Source organism: Cheilinus undulatus, linkage group 19 (genome assembly GCF_018320785.1).
Source record: "Cheilinus undulatus linkage group 19, ASM1832078v1, whole genome shotgun sequence".
Lineage (NCBI taxonomy): Eukaryota > Metazoa > Chordata > Actinopteri > Labriformes > Labridae > Cheilinus > Cheilinus undulatus.
The window spans coordinates 9,287,794-9,314,089 of NC_054883.1; the positions used below are offsets into that span (position 1 = coordinate 9,287,794).

Below are 26,296 nucleotides of genomic sequence, written 5' to 3' on the forward strand. Positions count from 1 at the left end.
GTTATAATGTTTAGAACTGGGGCCAAACAGTTGAGGCTTGGCTTCATCCGACCAGAGAGTCTTGTTTCTCACAGTCTGAGAGTCTAAGAACTTTTTTTGCAAACTCCAAGTAGGCTTTCATGTGTTTTGCACTGAAGAGAGGCTTTCATCTAGCCACTTTGCCATAAAGCCCTGATCAATAGAGAGCTGCAGTGATGGTTGTCCTTGTGGCACTTGGATCTCTGGAGAGGTGTATGGAGCAAAACATGCTGCAGAATGAATGAAGAAAATTCTTACTCCGTCCCTGATAATTCAGCTGTACAACAAGCCTGTGGCTCCTAAGCATGTAAGTATGCAGTATTGGCTTTTTGAGATATTTAGCCATGTCAGACCTCATTATTTGTCTCTTTAGCCGTGATTAATCTTCTCTGAGATACATTGGCGATGCTCACCAGCTGTGTTCCTTTGGTAAACAACTCTCTGCCTTCCTCTAAATACATCAGAGCACGGCTGCATTGCCACTTATGGCCCTCTGGGACTTCTGTCACACTTTATTAACCTGCTGCAGCACTGGCTGCACACATCCGCCACAACAAACTGATGTAGTCCACGACTTAAAGAGAGGGGCGCCACGCTCTCACCTTCTCAGTGAGTGAAGTTCATTGGGGCTGTTCTCTTAAAATGTCAGCGCCTTTCATTAACCCCGGAGCCAACGAGGGCGCCGCACTTTTTAATTAGCGTGTTTAAAGCATGTTTGGTGTTTTCAAAGGAAGAGGCTGAAGGATGCAAAGGGCAGCGTGTGGCTGAGCAGTCAGATATTAATGCAGTTAGAGAGCTAATTAAAACGCAGCTTAATGAGATCGCTGCCACAAGCATACAGAATCTCTGCATGGCATCTCGAAGAAAAAAAAAACACTTCTTCATGTCGCGGTGCTGTAAATTAGCTCGTCTCTGTCAAAGGCAGGTTTGAAGATGCAGGGGGAAAGTCAACTGTAAGTCCTTAATAACAAATCTCACAAGAGGAGAAAACAGTGCTGCACATTTCTCCAGTCATCCACGCTACTCACAGAATAAATGATGAGATGAAATAAAGAAGAAGGAAGATTAATATTTAATGCAAAAGGCATTGAAAGTGCAGCGGCATACAAGAGAGGAGAAAGTCAGATCAACTCAACCCAGACAACAACTTCGCAAAACTTCTGTCAATATTTTTAACAGCACCGTAAACATCTATGTGTTTATTTACAGCTTGAAAAGTCTGCGGTATCAATCTATGAATGGAAAAGCAGCTTTCACTCTCTTCCATCCTTAAAGAAATATCCAAGCCCTGTGCAGCTCATATTTCAGCTGACAGGAATTTCTGAGGAGGAACACTAACACTTCTTTAGGAGCTCAAATATTTACTTTAGTTTGAAGTGCAGGGAGACAGGAAGGGTAAGATAAGAAGCAGAACAGAGGGTGACTGAGCAGGTGTGAGTTGAATGCTTCTCTCTCGTCTGATTGGTAAAACTCAGCTCTGACTCACTATACAGGACTTTCCTTCAGTGGTAACAGACAATATAGACCGACTAAATCTGACTGGTGATTCATTCACTTCAATTATTTTACTATAAAGCAAACTGACGATACAGCAGGATCCAACAGGATAAGAAGACAGTACGATACGATACAATACAAAACTATGCAATACGATACGAGACAACAGCTGTATCTCAAGGTACAGGATCCTTCCTCTGAGGGAAGTTAGGACTCTTGGAGGCAAGGCCAGAGTCCCCCCTGGTAACTCCTGAACACACATTTGGAACAGGCTGGCAAGTGTGCATGATTACGTCATAGGAAGGGTCACGCCCATATACGCGGTGGCAACAGATATCAAAATGGGAGGGGCAGTGGCGCCGCCAGCTGTAATCCTGTACGCACTGTGAGTACATTTTTTTCACTGGTATATACATATTTTTAATGAAATAAAAGTGTGACAACAGCTCAGTCTCACAAATGTCATGACGCTGCCAGCCAGTGTGTGCAAAAGTAAAATTGCATGTTAGTTTTCTACTGTGTAGAGTAATAGGCTACAGACTGTGTGACTGTATGTTACAGCCTACGGGTAGGCAGGCTAACCAAACAATCGTCATATCCACGTAGCCTATCACATCCTGACTTGTGCGCAAAAGCATCATATCATTAAAAAGCCCACCAATCACTGAAAATCAAGCACTATTTTCAAAGTTAACATTAGCAGCGAGAGTTAATTTCAGCTAAATAAAATGGACAGACATTTTTAAGGCAAAAGATAAAAACAGCTGTGACACAGAAGTCATTAACGGCAGCCGTGACACTGAAACAACAGCTGATGCAACTGCAGACACTGAGGCCCCGTCCACACAGAGACCAAATCAGGGGTATACGCAAAAGTGTCGGAGTTTCATCCACACTGAAATGGTGTTTTGGGTGACTGTAAAGGATACTTTTTGACACTTTTTGACTTTTTGACCCTTGTGTCAGTTTTCTGTGATCTTCTTCTCTCTTTTGTTGCATTTCCGTGGCAGCAGCACAGCGCCCCGTACAGGCTTGGCATATGCACGACAGCTTTTTCAGTTGTTTTCAGTGGTTCTGTCCTTATGCGGATATTTCCTGAAACGAACCCGTCTTTACGGAAAACTTTTTCAAAATTAAATGGCAATATATCGTTCTTATCTTTTATCGTGGACGCGGCCTGAGTTAGCGGTCACCTCTACAGGCAGCTGAGAGCTGAGATGTAGAGTTAGCAACATGCGCGAGCAGGCTGCTATCACTGGGTACCTGAACCACAGTAGGACTAACAGGACAGATCTGAGAGAAACAGACAGCAGGTCATTCATGTCAAAGTGTCACATATTGCTATATTAAGGTAAGATGATGTTTTAATTATAAATTTGGCCGCGATGCCTTAACATGAGCTCTTTATTTTTGCTGCCCTAATTATTTTTGGGTGCATTTATAGCTTTATTACGAGATTAAAAAAAGCTGTCAGTAGATCATTTAGTGACACCTAAAGTATGTGGTTTTGGCATAGATACGATTACATGTAAGTCCTGCAGCAACTAATGTAGGCATGTGTGCTGTGAACTGTGTAAGCAGTCTACATTATTTAGTTGTGTGTTTGTGGGCCCATTTGTGTGTGTTTTGGCGCAAAGCGTCCATAGTATTGAATCCTAACAGAGGAGATGGTTTGGTTGACAGTTATGTACATAATCTCATCCTGTCCTGAGCCGAGCACACCAGCTGATTTTAGGGTTATTTCTGAAGAGAGACTGACTTAAAGTTAAACCCTGTGCACCAGCTGGACTTAAGCTGCTCTTATGTTATGACATGGTGTAACTTTTTATGCCAGGGATGAGCTGGTGCAAGTTTAAAACATCGAACATTACTATAGTATGAGCGGAAAACGTGCAGCAATGTTCATAAAACATGGGACCTACATGTGGCATACGATGGCAGTGCGGTTCTCTGATTTTTCCATCCTCTGGCTTTTCATTACTTATATTGACAGATACTTTTCTTGTAACTGGTGCAATTTGTCTTGTAACTTTAGCCGCTCTTCTCTTTGCAGCTCTAAAAGCTGTCCGATGTTTAAAGGGGCGGTTTTCTAGCTGCGTGGGGTTAATCTGAGTTTTGGGGCAGTACTTGCAACGTTAGTCTCTCTCTCTCTCTCTCTCTCTCTCTCTCTCTCTCTCCACCTGTTTGTAGGTGTGCTCTTGTCCAAGAGGTGTCATTCATGCACTGGAATGGTTATTGTGCGTACGTCTATCCTGGCGGCGCCACTGTGGAGGGGTACCACAGAAGTCCAAGACAAAGACACAAGTAAAACCCAGGAGGCAGTCTCCTGTGTTAAACAATCAAGGCAAAAAGCTGCAGTTCTTCGAGTGTCTACTTGAGACTGACTCATCAGAGCCCATATTCAAATGGCCAACTGTTAAAGCAAAAATAAAAATCTTTCATAACAGTTTGATGTAGACAGGTGCACACACACTAGGGACAGTTTCTCTGTGCTGTGTTGTGCTAAAGTACATTCATCCCCACTCTCCAGCACCCTGCTGGCCTGGGCTCACGTTGTTCCTGGCCTGGCTTTTGGCACAGATATGTCATCATGTCTTAATATGAAGCAGTTCAAAAACTGGATGGTCTTCAATTCAGTATAATGGAGAAATTCACAAACAGCATGGTAACTTCACTTTATGGCTTATTTTGATTCTTTAGGTCTGATATGGCCCTTGAACACCTCAACATAGTTCAGACTGATTATCAAGAAGAACAGTCTTATGGATTATATGGCATGCTCAGACTGTGTTCTGGTGCACATGCATTGGAAAAAAATTCATTTCATTATCTGTCAGGGATTTTCAGGGGGGTAATACTTTCATAACTCATCCATTTTGTTCAATTAATTGCAAACTCCCGCTGCCAGCCATGCTATTCCTTGGGAATTGCTACTGAAAGAAATACAGAAAATGAAAATTTTAATAATGGATGATTGCAGCAAAAAAAACTTGTTAATTACTGTCAAGTAAGGTGGGTACAAATTGCAAGGCTTTAAAGAACTCAAATATGGGATGGCCAAAGGGGTCTGCAAAAATATGCAGGAGCTGCATGACAACATCCAACCATCTGTTTAAATAAGTAAGAATAGTGAGCCTTACAGAAAACATTTTGTTCAAACATGCTCAAGTACCAACCTACACCAAAACAAGTGCATTTCTGAAGACAGTAGATGTGTCACAGAGTTAAAGGCTCATTCATGCTCCGTAAACACAATGCATTCATATACGGCAGAGGCTTTTATCCTTACTCTCCCTCCCATAGATGCCAAATTTATGTAAAAGGTACAGAACTAAAGCTGCTGCTCGTAAAAAGGTAAACTGAATATGATCATGATTTTGAGCTGTTTTTCAAAGGTCATGTTGAACTTTTTGGCTTTGTAATGGAGAGTTTATGGCATTTTGAGTAAATGAAAGTGTTGAAATGTCTCACCTGTTGAGCCGATGGCACCAGCTACAGTTGAAGTTGATCTGTGAGGAAATGCAGGAGCTGCAGCTGGTGAACTGGAGACAAGCTGGAGAGGAGAAAACAGGTCAAATCTCAAATAATTCATACCATAAATAACCTAAAAGATTCACAACAAAGGAAAAGATCTATGTGCCAGACAGTGTGAGGTGAAGGAGTCTGTTTTATATAGAAAAACTACTTTGACAGAGCCACAGGCTGTTACAATAAATTCTTCTTACTGGCTAAAGGAAACATTTCCACAGCCGTAGAGTTGGTGATCTTCGTCTTGGTCAGTTCCACGCGGTGGTACTCGTAGATCGTCCTCCTCCTCACGTCTATATTTTGGAGAAAAAGAAATAACAGAGTGAGAGAGCCATCACAGATCTTATGGCCAGAGATAAAAACTGGGACGAGTGGTCCCCGAAGAGCGAGCAGAGCAGGCGGGAGGCAGAATCAGGTCATAAGGGATGCTACCACAGCACTTTATTTCCTTTGTGCCCGAGTGTCAGCTCAAAACTTGGCACCGGACGGTGGCAATTTCCCCCGGGGGCTGATATCAATCACAGCCTGTTGAAAGGCTGCCTTTCCAGTCATCTGTAACAGCAAGTCATCAGGCGGGGAAAGATAGAGCAATTGATTAGATACATCATTGACTCTCATTGGTTTCTGGCCCTTATAACTCACATGGGTCGGTGGGAAATGTCTGCTCGCTTTTGATGAGCGTGCATCTTTACTGCTATCAGCTCAAATTGAAAATATGATTTTTAATTACATCCTTTGTTGAAGTCAAAGAAGGAGCCTGATAATTCTTTGGTTAATACAGTGGTTAATCTAAGCTCTAATTGGATTGTATTATGATTTTCCAGGCAGGAGTTCCAGGGAATAAACAGTTAATGTGCCAAAGAACTGACTGGGATGCTCTGCAATGTGCATTGGCCATTGCTCAATACATGACATTTCCAATTGCACTTCTGTTTGACAGAGCAATGAGCTACAAAATTAAAATTCAATACACCACACTACGGCTGTGTAACATACAGAGAAAGAAGTGACTCATTCATCATGTGTTTTATGCTGAAACAGCTTCAGGAAGACTTTGACATTTAGAAAATAAGCTTTTCATTTTACATCTTTACTGACACCACCATGTCGAACTCCAAACTCCTCTGAGGGTTTGTTTGATGGTGATGAAACAGACTGAAATTGATACTGATGTCTATTTATGACATGCAAAAGCAAACAAAACCATTAACAAGATGACTGATTATCTCGATGAAGATAGTTTAGAGCACGGGTGTCAAACTCAATCACAGCGGGGGAACCAGAACCTGAGGGGCCTAACAGGGTCAAGGTTTACCTGAAAACTGTCAACCGTGTTTTCACAGGTAATGAACTTTGGGGGAAATTAAACTGTGATGATAAATAATTAAGATTTCTAAAAAAAAAAAGAGTCAAAATGATTAAATATCACAGCATCAGTGTTACTGTGTGTCCATGCCAATTACACACTAAATAAATGAGTTTAAAGGCTCAAAATCTGAGATAAAAAGCCAACTTTATCAGTCTTAAAGGTCAAAATACAGAATTAAAAGTCAAAATAAGGTCAAAATACAGAATTAAAAGTCAAAATAAGGTTTTTAAAAGGTAAATAAATTAGATAAATTACAAAATCAAGAGTTAAAAACTTCAAAATAGAGGATAAAATTCAAAATTGTGACTCTTAAAAGGTCAAAATGTTGGGCTACAATTCCTGATCCAGTGTTTAACCTCCTCAGACCCTGCATGCACATATGAGAACATAACACTGGCTTCCCTTCAACACAGTAATCCTTCTACTTTTTTTTTAAGATAATTGTTCAGAATGTCATTTGGAGTTTAAGGAATGTGCTTGAAATGTTGGGATAATTTGTTCTTTGGATGTTTTCTGGGAATTTGCTTGGAAATTGTTCATTATTTTCGAGGAAATTTAGGGGATATGTTTGTATATTTTAGAGGATTTCATTGGAAGATTTGGGGTGATTGCTTTAGTCTGTTTTTGGAATTTTTATGGGGAGTTTGGGTAATTTCTTAGTAAATGATTCGGGATTGGATTGGGAATTTAGGCATACGAATTGTCATTTGACATTTTTAGGATTGTTTATGTAAATTTCAGGGAATTATGATTTAAAATGAAAAGTTGTGAATCTAAAAGGTCACAATATGAGAAAAAAGGTCAAAATTACGAATTTAAAAGGTCAAAATATGAAATAAAAATTAAAAATCCTAAGATTTAGTCACATTCTTGGGATGCAAAATGAAAATACAAAATGAAAACAAACTAATTTCTTTCTGTCATTCCTGACTTTTTATCTTATTATTTCTATCTACTCTCTACTTTTTTAGATTTTTATAACTTAACAAGCATATTTTTAAATCTTCAAGGTTAAATTTACATTTTTATACTGGAGGACTTTACATTTGAAGTGATTTAATTTCCAGCAGCCAGGTCGGTCCACAGATAAGGCTGGACCCATGATCAGACTGGTGGACGGCCCCCTCCTAGACAGGATGCATATGAGTTAAATCAGTACTGTGGGTGCTAGCCTCTTGGCTAACATTTACCACTTTTTTGTGCTTGAAAGTATCTTAAAAATGTATTTTTGGTCTCAAAACCTCCCAAGAAAGCTTCCTCAGTTTCTTCCCCTTTCCTTTAGTTCAGGTCAAGGCATGGCTATGAAGTCTGACATTGCCAGCCGATTGACTAAGAAGGTATGGTAAACTTTATACCTTCATGTTTTTAAAGACTAACAATGATGGTCCGTGTCCTAAGAATGTGTAAACACAAGTATGATGGCAGCAACACACTCAAAAAAGAGTAGGGACATGGCAACAAAAGGCTGGAAAAGTAAGTGGTACCAATTAAAAACATGAGGCTAATTGGCAACAAGCCAGTAACATAACTGGGAATAAAAGGAGCATTGTAGAGAGGCAGAGTCTCTGAGAAGTAAAACTGGGCAGAGGTTTCAGTATTTAGTAAACTGTAACTAAAACTGTGGAACCACATCAGGGAAATGTTTCTCAAAGTAAAACTGCAAAGACTTTGAATATCCCACCATCTGCCGTCCATAATGCCACCGAAAGATTCAGAGAATCTGATAAATCTGTGTGCAAGGGAGAAGGCTGAAGATCAAAATAGGATGCTCATTATCTTCAGGGCCTCAGGTGGCGCTGCATTAAAAACAGGCATGATTCTGTAGTGGGAATCACTGCATGGGCTCAGGAACACTTCCAGAAATCATCGTCTGCCAACACAGCGCATCGTTCCATCTACATTGTAAGATAAAGCTCTATCAAAGAAGAAGCCATACGTGAACATGATCCAGATTTACAGCTAACTCCTGTGGGCCAAAGCTTATTTAAAATAGACTGAGACAAAATGGAAAACTGTTCTGTGGTCAGATGAATAAAACTTTTTACATTCATTTTGGAAACTAAGGATGCTGTGGCCTGTGGACTAAAGAGCAGCATCCACCTTGTTATCATTGAACAGTTCAAAAGCCTGCAACTCTGATGTTAGAGGTTGCATTAGTGCCAGTGGCATGGGCAGCTTACACATCTGGAAAAGCAGTATCTACGCTGGAAAGTATAGAGGTTTAAGAGCAACACATGCTACCATCCAGACAACGTCTCCTTCAGGGAAGACCTTGACTTTTTCAGCAAGTCAATGCTAACCACATACCACATCTGGGTGCTGAACTGGCCTGCCTGTGGTCCAGGCTGTTACCAAAAGAAACCATTTGGTGCATCATAAAATGAAAGCAAAGAAGGACTGTTGAGAAGCTGGAGTCCTACAGTTAGACAAGAATGGGACAAAACTCCTCTCAGAAAATTCCAGCAACTGGTCTCCTCATTTCCCAGATGTTTACCAGTGTTAATTTCATCGACTAAAACTATGACTAAAACTATTCGTCAACAGCCTTTTTTTCCACGACAAAAACTAGAATAAGACCGACAAAAATAGATCTGTGATGACTAAAACTGACAAAAACTGAGTTTAGTTGTCATCAACATGACTAAAACTAGACTAAAATGTAATGTAGTTTTCATCGGCCATTCAAAATTCATGATGTTTCTCCATTGCGGGTAAATCTGTCAAACAACAATGCAGCTGTATCTATTCAGCTGTAGAAAGCAGGGACCCCAGGTTTGGCAGAGAGCAGAGAACACACTACCATGATTTAGACAAGAGAATAAATGCATAAACTAAAAGTGAAGACTAAAATGTAAGGACTTTTTATGGACTAAAACGTTTTTAATTTTCATTGATAAAAACTGAAAATGATAGGAATGACTAAAATGTGACTAAAACTAAAAGACATTTCATCTAAAGACTAAAATTAAGACTAAAATTAAAGATAGCTGCCAAAATTGCTGCCAAAGACTGTTGTCAGAAGAGAGGATGCTACACAAAGGTAACGATGGCCCTGTCCCTACTTTTCTGCCATCAAACTCAAAATAAGCTTAACTCTTTCATAAAATGGTAAAATGTCTCACTTTCATAATCTGATTTTTTTATATTCTGTGAATAAAGAATGGATTTGTGGCATTTGCAAATCATTGCATTGGTTTTATTTACTTTTTGGAATCCGGTTTATAAAACCCCAAAGTCTAACCTTGACCATATTAAAACTGGAACTGTATTCAAGGTCTGGTTTTTATCGATTTCCTGCCGTCTTGTCCCGGCCTACAAGATTTAGAAAAGTCAATCATCTAGATACTGAAGTTGTTTGCTTTCAAAAAGTGATATCAATATTGATTAAATTCAGTTTCATAACTATCAAAAAGTCCTGACAGGAGCTTGAAGGAGTCTGCTATAAACTTTATATTTAATGTTTAAATGCTGTGTCAACAGTCTCCAAAAGAATCAAAAACTATCAGTTATTACCACTCAAAGTTTTTTTATTCTGCAGTTGGATTTTAGATTTGCTGACTGGGCTGGCTGCAGCATTACCTCTCATGTGATAGGATGCTGTTTCCCTCCTGACCTGTTTGGTTCGATTACACACAGGACAACTGATCAAAGCAGCGAATGTGAGCCAGCTCGGTCTAACCTGAGCGTACGTCCGCCCTTCCTCTTCCCCTCCTTTCTCCTCTCCTCCCCTGGTGCCTGACTTCCTCCTGCCTCTAGCAAAGGGATTATCAGGTGCCTAATGACACGGTGGGGGCCACAGGAAGGTCAGTCCCCCAGCCTGAGGCAGCTGATGTGTGGGCAGACTGTGACGACTAACTGGCCTCTGGTTTGTGAGTGGAGAGGAAGCGGCACATCAGATCAATTATAGCTGGGTATCAGCCACAACATAAACACCTAATGAGGATTTAAGTACATCTCAGTGATACTATCAAACACAGATTCACAAAGGAGGGTCCTCAATTAATACATGAGAGTCAGTTAGGACAAACTCTAATTATAATCCCATTATAGAAGATGACACATTAAAGTTCACTGCTTTAAGCTGTCACACTAAAGGGAAAATGTTCATGTGCACAACACAACGACTCTCACATCGTCTCTTATTGCTTCTTCAACTGCATGGAAACCAGCAGAAATGTGAAACCAAGATACCGAGCCAAAGATCGATGTTAGATGACAGCTTGCACTGACCATTCATCTGCTCGCGCTGTTTTACAAAATCTTACATTGTGTTCAGTCAATCTCTCATCGACTGAATAATAGCTCCTGTCTTAGCTAAAAGCTGTACTAAGATGGACAGAGCAACAGCTGCCTGGGAGTGAAGCCAAAAGATGCAGAGCTTCACTCCCTGGCAGGTTGAATTTATAGCAGGGGTGTCAAACTCCAGGCCGGGGGGCCAAATCCGGCCTGCGGTACCCGCGTATCATATCTTCATCATAACTGGCCCACCAGTATGTGGTCTGCAGATTTCCTCCAGTTTAAAAATGTAAACTTAACCTTGATGATTTAAGATATCCTTGTTAAGTCATAAACATTTGAAAAAGCAAAGAGCATGTGGAAAAGTTGCTAATTTATGTTTTCATTTTATGGATTCAATTTGGCAGCTCAAAATGTTTAAACTAATGACTTTGACTATTTTCATATTTTGACCTTTCCAGTTCACAATAATAAATTTAATGTCATATTTTGACTGTTCAAATGTATCAATTTTAAATTTTATCTCAAGTTTGGACTATTTCAACTTGTAACTTTAAATTTTAATCCTATATTTTGACCTTTTAGACTTAGAACTTAAAATTTTAACTCATATTTCTAACTTTTAAACTCCTAATTTTTAATTTTATCTTACAATTTACCTTTAAAACTCATTATTTTGACTTTTAATCCCAATTTTTGACCTTTTAGACTCACAATTAAAAATTGTTTGTCGTATTTTTACCCCTTAAACTCCTGATTTTTTATTTCATCTAATATTTTTACCTCTAAAACTCATGATTTTGACTTTGAATCCCAATTTTTGACCTTTAAGACTCAGAATTTAAAATTATATTTCATATTTGGACCTTTTATATCCATTATTTTGATTTTTTTTTTATCTCTGTTTTTACCTTTAAAACTCATGATTTTGACTTTTAATCCCAAAGTTTGACCTTTAAAACTCATGATTTAGAATAGCATCTCATATATTGAGTTATTAAAACTCATTATTTTAAAATTTTAACTCATATTTTAACCTTCTATACCCATGATTTTGAATGTTTTGTCTCATATTTTAACCTTTAAAACTCATAATTTTGATTATAAGTCCCAAAGTCTGACTCTTAAAACTCAAGATTTAGACTTGCATCTCATATATTGACCTATAAAAACTCAATTTTTAAATTCTATCTCATATTTTGACCCTTTAAACTATTGATTTTCAATTTTACCTCATATGTAGATTTTTTTTTTAAATTCACAATTTCAAATTTATCATCCTATTTTGACCTTTAAAACTCACAATTTTGCCTTTTGTCTAATTTTTGCCTTTTAAAAACATTATTTTGACTTTTAATTTTGTGTTTTGACCTTTTGAACTCATACTTTTGCCTTTTTTACCTCAGATTTCCAGCCTTTAAACTCATCATTTTGACTTTTCTATAATCTAAAAATAAAATAGTATCTTTGCATTTATTCAGCCCAAGATGACATCACCAGCCAACAACACTACGACCAGTGTCTTGGTGCCTCTGCTCGGGGCAGACACCCTTCAATCACGCTATGTATAAAAATAAACGTTAATCTTCAAATCAGTCTCTAGTTTCTCCTGATTGAATTAAAATTAATTGTTGAATTACAGTTAATTTTTGATTGCCTTGGCATTTCCTGACCAGCAATCAAGGTTATTTATCCAGGTAGAAAAAGGTCAGAGTTGATTTTTAGCTTCATTTTCTTCACTTCAGACTGACTCCCTGTGCCTGATAATGTTTAATCCTACAGTAGAGAGAGAGTCCATTAAAGCTGCCGTCTTCTTATGTTCATGTATCCGACCTGTTAATTGCATACCCTGGCCACAGGACACCCACAAATCTCTCTCATCTCCCTCTTTTACAGGACGGCCTGCCCCGCCTGGAGGAAGTGTAAAATGTTTTATTTGAGCTTTTAATCTGCAGCAAAGCTAGAGTCACTTCAAGAATGTCCCCTAAGTTGCCATGGTTGCGGTTCAGTAATTGGCTGCAGAGTCAATTAAGTGAGACAGAGCACTTCCTCGTGGTTCCGCCTACAGCGGTCACAGCTCTCCTCTCTTCTGTTCTCTGGTAAGATTAGAGCTTAATGTTCTTAGGGCAGGGAATTTAACAGAAGACATTTATTAGTCTGGTATTACTGCCTTGATATATGTTAAACAACATGTCATCCTTTTCTTTAATAAGGATGAACACCTTTGGATTCGATCTGGAGCTCATTAAGATGGTCAAATGTAATATTTTCAAACAAAGATCTTATATTTCTCTACATAAATTGTCTTCTCTGAAGCAGCTCTTACAAACAATTTCTTCTGTACTGTTTGGGATTTAAAATTGTAATATTGTAGCAACTCTGTTGCACTGAAAGATGAAAATACTGCCATTTTTCTCAAGCCATGGTCACAGATCTGTGCATCTTGTAAATATCACTGCTGATTGCACTGCAAGAAAACAGATTTTGTTTCTGCTGCAAAAAACCTCCTCACAGTATGGATTTCTTGAGATATTAAAGCAGGATACATAAAAAGGATGATAATGAGACGGTCATGTTGGTCCTGTTTTTTTTTTTTTTTTATGAAAGATACGAGGGATGCATAATTAGTGGCATGGGTGATGAAAGCATGCCGGCACAGTGTAGCTGTTTGCCAGAGGGCTTAGCTCCACCTCTAAGTCTGTTTCTCAGCTGATTAGTTGAGACATCGTTCAAAAGATATTGGCTTCCATGGACTGGCTTCATTACTCCTTTTGGTTATCAACATGGCTGACATCACTTATTGTTTAGGAACAAAAGCAACTAAGCCACGAAGCATACAACCATACAAAATCACAGAGCAGGGTCAACAACTGCTGAGGTGAGTGGCACGTTAAAGTCGCCAACTCTCTGCTGATCCCATAGCTGAAGAGTTCTTCACTTCCATTAATGTAAGCACAAAAACTGTGCAGCAGGAGCTTTATTGAATGGGTTTCCATTACTGAGCAGTTGCATGCAAACCTCACATCACCAAGTCCGAAGGCAAGCGTTGGATGTAGCGGTGTAAAACACGCCAAGACTGGACTGTGGAGCAGTGGGAAACTTATTCTGTGGGGTGACCAATCAACAGATGGGTTGATGCCAGGAGAACGTTACCTGCCTGACTGCATTGTGCCAACTGGGAAGTTTGGTGGAGAGGGGACAATGGCATGGGGCTGTTTTTGGGGGTCTGGGCTAGGCTGATCACCAGTGAGGGGCAATCTTAATGCTTCAGCATACTGAGACATTTCAGACAATGCTATGCTTCCAACTTTGTGGCAACAGTTTGGGGGAAGGCCCTTTCTAATCCAACATGACTGTGCTTCAGAGCACAAAGCAAGGGCTCTGAAAACATGGTTTGATGAATTCTGTGTGGAACTTAACTGGCCTGCAAAAAGACCTGACCTCAACTCCATCAAGCACCTTTGGGATGAACTTGAACAGAGATTGCGAACCAGGCTTTCTCATTCAACATCAGTGCCTGATCTCATATATACTCGACAGAGTGAAGGGGCACGAATTCCCATAGAAACACTCCAAAGTCTTGTGCAAAGCCTTACAAACAAACAGCTGTTTTAGTTTCATCTTACTCACAGTAAATGTTAAACCATTTTCCCTAACGAGAAACAGAGCGGAGCAGTGATTGTTAGAGATGGACTGTAAAAGATTAAAACAGGCATGACTCAAAGTAGAAGACACCATCAGAGACATGTATGTTTAACATAACACCTCAGTCTTAAACTGCTTCAATCCAAGATTTCATCACTCCGTGAGCAGACGCCTCAGGTTTCATCATGCTGTGTCACAGGCATCAAAGACAGCTCGCTTTATAAAGTCAGGGAGAAGCACGCTAACAGGTTCAAACTACACATCTCTCAGTGTCAATAAAGCCGTCTAGAAAGAGATACTGCAGCCTCCAGATGACACTGAAAACAAGCTAGTTCCTTTTAAACTACCCCTTTTAGTTTTACTCTTAAAAAGGATCCTTTCAGAGTCATTCAAATGTAATTTTCCGCCCTATTCAAATCAACAAAGAAGCCAAGTGAAGCAAACAAAAGACTTAGTTGACTTCAAATATTTGAAATTAATGCTAGCCAAGTTCACCCACAATAAATGCAGTTTAAATGACTGAATAAATTACATTTGGCAACTCATTATTGTGGCAGACTTTGAGTCTGAACTGTTGAGAGAAAGAGGAGTAGAGAAAGGGGAGGAGAGCGCTGCCTGTGGATGAAAAGGTTTGAAGTTTTCCCCTTTGCTCGCATTCACTTTAAATTTAATGAGCCTAAATTGCTGTAAGTAGAAAGCAAATAGGAGAGGCAGATTGGGAGTCGTGCCCACTGAGAGAGGTGGGTTGTGTCGGGGGGAAAGGTGGTGACAGTCGGAGCTAAAGCAAACCAGACATGGCTGAACTCAAAGCTACTAGAAACAGTTTAAAGGCTAAATACAAAGCTGATGAAACCAAACACCCAGTAAGTGAAGTGATACTTTGTTTAGCCGTGCCTCCCTTAAAGCCAGCTCTGCAGTGTAGTCAGCCATTGAGAGAGGGTTCCCAGTCGTTTTGAAACATTAATATCATGGAGAAGTGAGCCAAAAGCGAATCACATTTTTAAGCAGACTTAATTAAGATTTTTTTTCAGCTAGATTGCTCAGTGTCCCTGGCAAATAATCTGCTAACATTAACTCATACATGATAACAGAGTTTGTTGAAAATATGGCCCACAGCTCACTTTAAATGACTCTAACCAACCTGATCTAAAAAAAAGGGACAGGGGAGGAAGGCTGGAGCCTATCCCAGCTGTCATTGGGTGAGAGGAGGGGTTCACCCTGGACTGGTCGCCAGTCAATTGCAGGGCTGACATATAGAGACAGACAACCAGGCACGCTCACATTCGATCGTTTGGATTATATTTAGGTTGAAAGCTGATTGGCGCGTCTCGTTTGATTGACAGATAGCTCGGCAGGCAGAGGCTCCGTTTCTGTCAACTGGAATGCTAGCTAGCAAGCTGACAGGAAGTCGCGCTTAGTGGGCGGGCCGTTAGGTTGATCCAAAGTTCGGTTGAGACCGCGATTGCAATATGGAATTCTCCACGGATTGGCTTCAAGAGCCGTTTGAGTCCGCCAATTGTAAGCAGACAAAAGACGTCACACGGGGTTTGTCCAATTCTTTCTACAGTCTGTGGTTGTGATTAGTGGGGAAAACGGCAGGAAAAACTGAACTCTCAAAGTGCATGAATTGGAAAGTTGACATGGAAAACAACCACTTTTTATCAAGAACAAATTCATGAGTGTTTTTATGATGCATCATATTCACTAATAATGACTGACGGGTGGATTTCTGTAAAATGGATCAAACATTAAGCCAACATTTACAACCTACTGAAATTTTTTGGAATACCGTACTCTCAATTCCACAACATATTTTTCCTCTGCACATTCACTGATTTTAAAAATCTTCTGGGGCTGGATGGGAAGCTGTGGCGGCCCTGAGCCCCTGGGCTGCCAGTTGATGGTCACTGCCATACCGTACTGTATCATACTGTACCGTATCATACCATACCATGCGATGCAGTGGGATACCATACTATACCATACCATAACATACAACACCATAAAAATGCTGACATAATGCAATATGATACTTTATGATACAATGCAATAAGATCTGATACGACACAGTACTGAATGATATCACAAGATACCGTAGAATCATATATGACACTGTTCAATATGATATGATAGGATATAATACTTTATCAATACATACAGTGTGACACTACATAATGCAACAGGATACATAATGATGGGGAAACATATTATTTTGAACATGATACCACACTATATGATATAATATTTTTATGTGGACTATTTTTGCAATACAACACCAGACTAATGCTTTCTATGTGTTAACATACTCAGCAATAACAATGATCCTTATTAGGAAGTATTTATTCACTGCAGCATCAGTTTCATACTTTTCATTTTTAAATGTAGCTGTCTGACATAATCTTGTTGACTGTCTTTGTTCATGCTGGCTGTATTCATGCCATAAGTGCCGCCATAAGAAGTCATGAAGCAAGGACACTGTGAGTCAGACTGTAGAGGACATTTAATCAGAAGCACAGCGCTTTTTTATCTCATGAGTCTGGACATGAATATTGCTGTATCACTGTTGTGCTCAACCCCTACTGCTGACTACAAATACTCATTTTGACAATATAACAATTATTTGGACTTACATGCTTTTTTAAAAATTTTCATCTGATACGCACAAAAAAGCCAAGAAGCTCTGAGGATGAGGCATGCAGAGATCTTATTTATTTGTTTTACAATAAATATTATTTTTGGGGCCTTTTTTCCTTCAGAAATAAGAAGAGAGACAGAGAATATTGGCAGAGAGAGGGAGGAGAGACCAAACAGCACCGGAGTGACCAGAGCATGAGGACCACAGCTCCTGCACCACCAGCTGAGCCAAAGCAGCACCCTTACAACATTTTTTGATACAACACCAGAGCTGAATGACTGCAGAATCTAAGTTTCTGAGGAGGTTTTACCATAAAATCCGGAGTTTTGACACACTTTTAGCACCTTTTTTTTTTGTGTGAAATATACACCAGTATAAAGTGCTAAGAAATGCACTGTTATGACCAAAAATGCAGCTGCCATCATCATGTAATGCACCTAAAAAATCTACCCAAAATTCCCGGTGTATTGTAGCTGGTTGCCTCACTGCTCACAACATGCCGAGATACAAAGACATGCAGACAAGATCTGAGGGGGTTGGCGCCACCTTTTATCATGTTTTCTCCCTCGTTAGAGCATAATCCCACATCTAAAGGAAAAAAGGGTTATTCTGACAAATATGCAAACCTTGTGGTGCGCTGTTTTTGCTTGAAAAGACTCCTAAATTATGAACAAGTGATCATCGGTGGTGGGCCGAGCCTACTGCAGACTGTGTGCCTGTCAACTTCACAACAATTGGCACAGTCTGAAAGCTCAACAGCAGTATTATAGCAAACAGAGATGCAAACTTACAATGACAAAAACAGCTGAAGAGCTGCACAGAAACTGCATGCTGTGGACTTTACTAAACACAACAGAAATTTGAGCCTCAAAATAAGTAGTGGGATCCAATTATTTTTGCTTCATCTCATTACAAAAGTAGGCCAGAAAGGTCTTTTTGAGACTCACTGGGTATTTGCTGGATCTTGTGGACCACCACAAAGGCATCAGACAGGCCCACCTTCACTGGGTGATTGACAGAGCTGATCTGTGACACCTCGATGGGGATCTGAAATAGAAGAGGAGAAAATCAATTACAAGAAGCACGACTGACTGCCTGGGACAGGCTGGGAAACAGAAACAGGCCACACCAGTCTGACAGCACTTCAATTCAACCAATTTATTACCATCTCCCATAGAAAGCTGTGGAGGCAGGATACAACTTTCATAAGCATATGGCCTCCTTTGTGTAGAGGATAAACATTTCAGATGAAATGAGGAACAAAGTCTTAAGGTAAAGTTCAAAAGCAGCAAACAAACCTGGAAATCATTGAGGAGAACATAAAACGCAGTGGTAAACAGATAGCTTTTAAAATCACATGGCTACAGGCTTATATAAATGCTGCTCTAGTCATATTATACATCATTTCTTGGCTTCTGCAATTTTTCACACAAAGCAGTCTTTGTTGGATAATATCTTTCATTACCTTCATCTTTTCATCCATTTATTTTGTGCATGGATTCATTTTTGGTAATGTGGAGATTAATGGACCTTTAAGAACATCTAACAGAAAAGTCTGACGTAATATTTAATGATGTAACCATCAAAGAAAACAGAAGGAACAGTGTGAGGATATTTTCTTAATCATGTGACTTTTTTGCTTTGCTTTAATTCAAATGATAAAATGATGTACTAATGAAAAGCTTGTGCCCACACTGCAGCTTGTTTTTAGTCATGTGACCCCAATGACACGCTTAAGTCAGATAAGGGGGCAGTAAAAAAAAAAAAAAACAGCTGGGAATTGTTGGGGGTGGAGTACAATTAAGCTCCAAATGGATCTGCATGCAGCAGGTATCATTAGAAAATTGTTAGACATGCTGAATATAATCTCTGCACTTTATGATGAAGTGATTTTTGCATGAGGTGACTGATTCATCTGGCATGGAAGTGATCAGTATTGCAAATTACATACTTAACTCTTTGCAAATAGTCAAAATTTGAGCAATGAAATAGTGACAGTACAATTAAGCGCTATTAGAATGCATTTGTGATTAAACAAATGTAAAAAAACATAATTTGCAACATGTTTTGTATTCTCAAATGACAAAGTAATGTAAAAGGAGAGCAACGTGGTTTTGTTTTGAAACTAGAGCAGAATAAAATTGACTTTTATCTCCGATTTCCACATACAGCAACCGCGCCGCGATGATGGTGAATGGTACTACGGAGCAAAACGCTCTCTCTCTAGTCTATCAGAGCAGTTCCACAGCGGTGCCTCCCCGGAGCACCACTCCGCTCCGCTTCATTTGAGATACGCTGCAGGTTTATTTATTTATCAGGGCTAGCTGCTGCCAAAGCGCGTCAATACCCGTCGATCAGAAAGCTCCAAACAGAAAGTCACTAGTGTAGAATAACCGGAGCTTTCAAATTACAACACAATGCACGGACTCCTGATCATAAATCACCACTATATCAACATTACATCTCATCCTGCAGCTGGAGCAAAGGGTCACCGAGAGGTACGTGGGTCACAGAGCTACAACGCCATTGACGAGGAAAAGCGAACTTTTGAGAAACTTTAGCCAAAGAATTTTACATAAAACCACAGATCCTTTAAGCAAACATTAACCTTTTAACTTCCTAATTTCCTCACCCAATGGTGGGAGCAATAATATCATGGATTTATACCTGAAAGGAGGATAAATTAACCACAAAATGTAAAATTGTCTGCTGTTGACATACTATTCCTGCGTGAACTCGCAGTTCTCCAGTGATCTCTGCCTGCTGATCAGGGCTGTGTGGGCAAGGTCAATCACCATCAGTCGGAGCAAACCCGCGGTGCTGTTGTCGTATGTGGAAATTGCTGGTAAGCCAGCGATCTCTCTGTGACAGAAGGAGCTGTAGTCTGTCTACCTTTTGAAAGATTCTTCACACACACACACACACTAACGTTTTTACCTAAAAGTGAAGATCCAACTTATTCAACACGGTTGACAAACAGACATGAGGTGTAGTGTCACTTTATGACTTACTTAGTCACAAGATCATTTGTCTGTGTTCATGAAGAGAATTAGAGCTGACATTCACATACATCTATGTTTATTGACTAATGTTACAATACTAATCCCTGTAGAGAAAAGTCATCTATTTTATGTTTAAATGAGGCCTGTCAAGATTGATTGAGAATAACATCCACAATGAATGTACTAATAATTTTTCATTGCACGTGCTTTTTAGTCTCTTTCACACACTTTGGTTGAGCAAGGTCAGCGTCTCGTTGCAGATTTTAAAGTCAGAATTCTGAATTTAGTAAGTAAAAAATTATGTCTCAAAATTATTTTTCAGCGGCCCTTAATTCTCTCCCGTAGTTACACGCCACATTCATCTTTTTTTGGTTAAGAAAACAAAAATATGAATAAAAAATGTGTGTCTGTGAAAGAGTCCTGACCTCTTTGTACGCAAAAACGATCCTCCCCGTGTTGTGTAGCGTCGCCTGGAAGGTGAAACTCCCCAGGTTATAGTTGTCCTGCAGGTGGACGTGATCCCACTGCACCACCAGAGCTGTACCTAAAGGAGACACAACCACAATGTAAACACGAGCAGCTCATCATCACATGCAAAGCTAACAGGATCACATGGATTAAAAAAAAAACAGACATCACTTGCTCACTCTTCATTTTTAAACACTGTCTTATGTTTCATTGCTTTTGAAATATCATCTGCTCTGTCTCTGATGTAGCATGAAATGAAGTGCTGACTGGGCACAAGCCTGTGAATAAGAAGACATCAATGTAGCAGAAATGTTTGTTAGACGATCTGTTTCTGAAAGACTGTTTCCTGCCGGAGGATTCGTTTCCCCCTGTGGGTGTGACGTGACTGACAGGCAAGAAGTGTGCATGATATGAAAACACACAATGGAGCAGAATAAACTGAAACTTTTGAAAAACCAAACAGGGCCAGTGTTGGTTACAGTGATGGATTATGTATCTCTGAGAAACAGTTTTTTCACAGTGAAAACAAAGGGCAGAGCTGTAGCACGCTCTACTCCCGATAACACCGATGATCTCCCAGAGAGCAGAGACATACTCAAAGGGAGAGCACCCCTCTTTCTAAACATTTGTGCTGACATATTTCTAAGATCTTTAAAGTTCAACTACAATGAAATATTCAGAAATTAACACTGTGTTTCTTTGTATCACTGCTTTGTGTAAAACTACCACAGCTCCCTCTCCTCACTTAATCTCAGTATTGATAAATCTCTTTCTCAATCTCCCCATCTCTCTCACTCTATGGAAGCTTTACGTTGAAAATATGCTGATATATTTGTCTTTTCTCTCACAACTTTGAGTCTTCTGGAACTATTACTTGTAAAAATTACAAACACGGTATAACTGAAAGCTTGTTGTATCAAAAAATATCAAAATTTGGAATTTACATGGGGGCTCGTCCGGGATACTAACAAAGTATTTGATAAGGTGAACAGCTACGATATAGCTTGGTACCAATGAGTATCCAGATGTAAGTACTTAAACTCGTATTTGATCTGGAATAATATGGTACTGGCGCATCGCTAATGTTCACTTCTACTTTTTGCCTGTTAATATTTGAAGATTAAGCTGTAGCCGCTACCAAGGTGTAAACTCCATAGAGAAGTGAATAAAGTGAACCATGGTGACTGTAGACATGTCAGTACACAAATTTTGTGGTTTTTGAAAAGAAAAGAACTCACTGCTGTTCTTTGCTCTTCTTTTATTGAAGAAATGTCGTCAAGTTCTGAAAAAAAAACTGATGCTATAGCAGCATCCATGCTAATCTCTTCTCACCATAATTGCACCCGCCTCTTGTCACTGTTTGATTAAACCACGACTCTGCCATGCCTGAAAGTACTACCTGTCAATGCTGATTGGTCCTGTCACTTTCTAACCGGGGCCCAAACTGTTCAGATGGGGGCTTTGCAGATGGGTTCACCAGTGAGAAACACAGAAAAGGGTGAATCCATCTACTTTGCAAAGTTAGATTTTCCCCTCATGATGTCATTTGGGGAGTTAGCCCCGTCCCCAGGTTCGATTGCCCCCCCCACTTGGATGAAAGTTCTGCCCTCCTCTGCCAATCCTCCTCTCAGCTGGCAGCTGACAAAAGGATAAAAAAAAGCCACTTCCATTTCCAGAGAGGTCAGGGGCGGAGTCAGACAGCTCATTAACATTTAAAGCCACAGACACAGAAACAGCTCGTTCTGAGCAGAGCTGAAACAGAGGGGTATGTAGACATGCAAGAATCCAATACTGGAGTGTTTTTTCAGCAATAGACTTCACAGGCATGTTTTGGGGACCTCTGAGACCAATATAAACTTGTCTTAAAGCGATATTATATGTGACATTAAAGGAGAATATTTCAATGTGACATATCTGAACTTTTTGAGCATTTTCATCCTATTTTTAAATGATCTTGGTCAATATAATCATGATCTATAAAGCCAGTACTGTCACATTTCTAGGTCTGAGTTTAAAATGATAATAAACAGGCATTCCTTTACAGCACATGTCTAGTTAGGTGTACATTTATACATATTTGTTTCTTTTTAACTCAGTTTTGAGGTCTTCTGAATAAGTGGGAGGAAACTTTTGATTTAAGGTGAAAGAAGCTTTGAAGGATGACTAAAAGCTTTCCCACTGTAACTTTTACCAAGTAAAATGACTAGTAACAAAAAGATGATTGTTTTTGCCATATTTTTAAAGCTTGAAAGCTACAATATATAGCTTTTTCACCCCATGATAGTAGTTTTGAAGTCCATCTACAACCCCAGTTTCAAAAAAGTTGGTAAAATGTAAATAACAACATAATGCAATGATTTACAATTCTCATAAATGGATATTTTATTTACAATACAACATAACATCAGATGTTGAAACTGAGATATTTTACCATTTCATTAAAAATATTAGCTCATTTTGAATTTAATGGTAGCACAAGATCTCAAAAAAGTGGCGACAGAGCCATGTTTACTTTGTGTAGCATCCCCTTGACACAAGTGGAAACATCAGGCATGTGAGAAGACCAGTTGTTGGAGTTTCTGATGTAGGATTCTAGCTGCTCAACAGTCCTGGGACTTTTTAGCCAGATTTTTTGTTTTATGATTTGCCACATTTTCTATTGGTGAAAGGTCTGGACTGCAGTCTGGTGTCTGTGGTTTCCAAAAAGAATTTTACATTTTGAGTCTGTAGTTAGAACAATCTCCCATGTTGCCTTTGTCCATTTTAAAATAAGTTTTGCCCCGTAATGATGGCTGTGTTTCTAGATCATGTTAACATAAGGCTTCTTCTCTGAATGATACCGCTTTAACTGTCATTTGTGGACGGCACAGCCAACTGTGTTGACAGACACTGATTTCTGGAAGTGTTCCTGAGCTCATGCAGTGATTTCCAGTACATAATCATACCTGTTTTTAATGCAGTGCTGCCTGAGGGCCTGAAGATCACAAACATCCAATATTGACCTTCAGCCTTCTCCCTTGAGATTTCTCTGAATCTTTCAATGACATTATGTTCTGTAGATGGTGGAATATTTTAAGTCTTCACAATGTGATCTTAAGGAACATTTTTCTGAAACTGTTCCACAGCTTTTAGTTGCAGTTTTCCCACAGATTGGTGAAAGACTGCAGGTCTCAGTTTCAACATCTAAAATGTTGTTTATGTTCTGTATTGAATACAAAATGGGATTGAGATTTGCAAATCATGGCATTCTGCTTTTGTTTAAGTTTTACACAGTGCCCCAGCTTTTTTGGAATCAGGGTTGTAAATAAATTTATCAACAAGGTGTCTTAGCAACTCACTACAAAGGAGCACAAGGATTTGGGCCTGATTCCAGACTGAATAACTTAAATAAATGAATGACTCAATAAATAAAGAAGTGTGCAAGAACTTAAAAGCTACTGCTATGACCTCAAATCACACTCGCCCAAAGCGTCATCACTAGTTTTGTGCACATATTAAATGAGCACCAGAATCACGGGGCGTTCAGTTTCACCCTCCAGACAGTGGGCTCCCATTACTCTTAACACTGTCCTGATTTACAGTGGACTTTGGAGAACCTATTGATGTGAAAGCCATTCCCTCCTCTGAGCCAGTCATTTGGCTGGTAGCCAGGGCAATAGAGGTTTGTTAACACAACTCATCAATTTTTACGTCACAAAGCCAGAGCTCTTCCATCCAGAGGAAAGAAGAGATTTAGTTTCTCTGCTGACAGTCTGGAGAGCACCGGGGTCCACTTCTACATGAGTCTGTTACTGGCAGTTTGTACAAAGGGCGTCTGGGAGTTGATGCTGCATGTGGTAACTGGGAGGTTATTCAGTCAGGGTAAGGCTGCAGTTTCCAAGTTCTTTTATTACTCAGTCTGGCCTGTTTGTCACCTACTGGCATACATTTTGAACATCATTAACAAAGCAGCTGTGTTTTTTAAAGCTTCTTTGAGAAAGTTTTAGCTGGTGATGAATTCTAAAGATACTGTTTCTGCAGAAAACCCAACACTGGATAGGTTCTTGAGCAGACGTTTTGGCTATGTGTTGGCTAGTTGCTCAGTTGTTGAGGTCTACAGTCACGAAGAAATGGTGTCAGTCGTTCAGAGCAGCATGGTAAAGTCATTCTTCCCCTTGGTTTCTTTCGCATAAAAGCTATGAATTTCTTGGAAAATATCCATTCCAAAATCAACACAAATTCCTAAAAATACTGTGAAAATTCTTTAACATATTTTAAAGTGTCACAAAAAATGACCCTGAAATTTCTTCAAATATTGCCAAAATGTTTCGGTGAAACTTAATCATAAAGTCTAAAGATTCCATTAAAAAAATCCTTAAAAAAATCCATGTAAATTCCTGAAAAATATTCAGGCAAATTCAGCAAAATTTAAATGCAAATTCCCTCTAAAATTTCTCATCAAAATCTCAAAATAAATTTCCCCAAACTCAATAAAAATGACAGAAAATCCCCCCACAACAACTTCAATTCCATTCCTCATTCCTAACCCCCCCACCCCACCTAAAAAATTCTCAACAATTACCCAAAATGACACACGTATTTCTCAAATTTCCATGAAACAAAAAAAACCCTGCCCCCCCCCAAAATTCCCACACTCCATGAAATCACAAAAAATAAAAGATTTTTTAAAATGAAATTCCCTAAAACGTATGACAATATCCCAAAATTTACTTAAAAAGATTTGAAGGTAATCATTATAAAAAAAATCCCAAAATTTGCAAACAAATTTCCGAAATTTCTATGAAAATGCAAAAACAGCAAAAAACAAACAAACCAACAAAAAAAAAAACAAAAACAAAAAACAATTAAAAAAATACCAAAAGCAATGAAAATCCCCCCAAAAATTCTCCAACAAAGTTCTCTAAAAGATATGAACATATCTCAAAAGTTTCTATAAAAATATTGAAAAATTTCCAAGCAAATTCCCAAAAATATCAAAATAAATCGGCTAAAATTTTATTGAAAATTCCTGAAAGATTCAAAGCAAGTTCCTCCAGTATTCCAAGCAAATTACATTTTTGACAAATATCTCAAAAACGTGGGTGATGCAGCATGATGTGGTGCAATACGGTGCAAAGTTTTTCTTTGTGACCCTGTTCCTGTTTTCCTGTTGCTCGTGTTGAGATGGATGAGGAACAAATAATAAGGGAGATTACAAGGCATCAGGAGAATCAAATGCAAAGATTTTTTTATTTTTGTTCACTTCCCTCACTCAGTGGAGCTTGATAGCTTGCGTTGCAATGTTAAGATAGTTGTGCATTAATAACTTCCATTGTGCCTGTTAATGTAAGCACTTCCATTAGTCAACATTCAAATAAAAGCACTCGATGATAAACTATTTACAAGCGGAGCCCGAAATTCACAGGGCCGAGAATTTAATTTTAAAAGGTGCAGTGTGACAGAGAGTGGCATGTGTGTTATGACAAGAAAAACAAAGGGTTAGCAAGCTCGCTAATCTACAAGCTATCTGTTGCCCTGGGTTTCAGACAGAAATGATTTCAGTTACACGCTGTTTCATACAGTTTGTTATTTCCAGGTGAACATGCTAACTAGTTGAAGATCTGTACTGCACTGCTCATTTCTGTGTCCATCCTCCATTACACTCAAGCTAGCTAGCAGCAAACGGTGGTTTCTGTGTTTGCGTCAAAACGTTTCAGCGTTCAGAGCTGCTGGCTTCTCCAAATGACGGCCAAAATTCCCTATACAATATCAAATAGGACACTGGCAGCCATTTTCAAGAACAAATACATGGAACTCCTTAACACTCTTTGAATGAGCAGAGAATTAAACTACTGCTAGCTTATGACACAGCATGCTCACTCAGTCAGCACCAGCAAAGCCTAATATAAGTCTGTTTAA

At 39.2% G+C, this 26,296-nt stretch overlaps 1 protein-coding gene across 2 annotated transcripts in view; it reads right to left on the reverse strand.

Annotated features, from left to right (window-relative positions):
- The window catches only part of plxdc2b (plexin domain containing 2b), a 175,016-nt gene that overhangs the window by 37,392 nt on the left and 111,328 nt on the right, over positions 1–26,296 (reverse strand). For both annotated transcript variants that reach the window (XR_005993389.1, XM_041814140.1), the window contains exons 6-9: positions 20,356–20,474; positions 17,876–17,975; positions 5,241–5,336; positions 4,987–5,068 (exon numbers count right to left, since the gene is read on the reverse strand). Coding sequence is in view for 1 of the 2 variants with exons in the window: in XM_041814140.1 (XP_041670074.1) it covers positions 4,987–5,068; positions 5,241–5,336; positions 17,876–17,975; positions 20,356–20,474 (397 nt within the window). In the remaining variant the exon portion in view is untranslated. The remainder of the gene's footprint in view (positions 1–4,986; positions 5,069–5,240; positions 5,337–17,875; positions 17,976–20,355; positions 20,475–26,296) is intronic.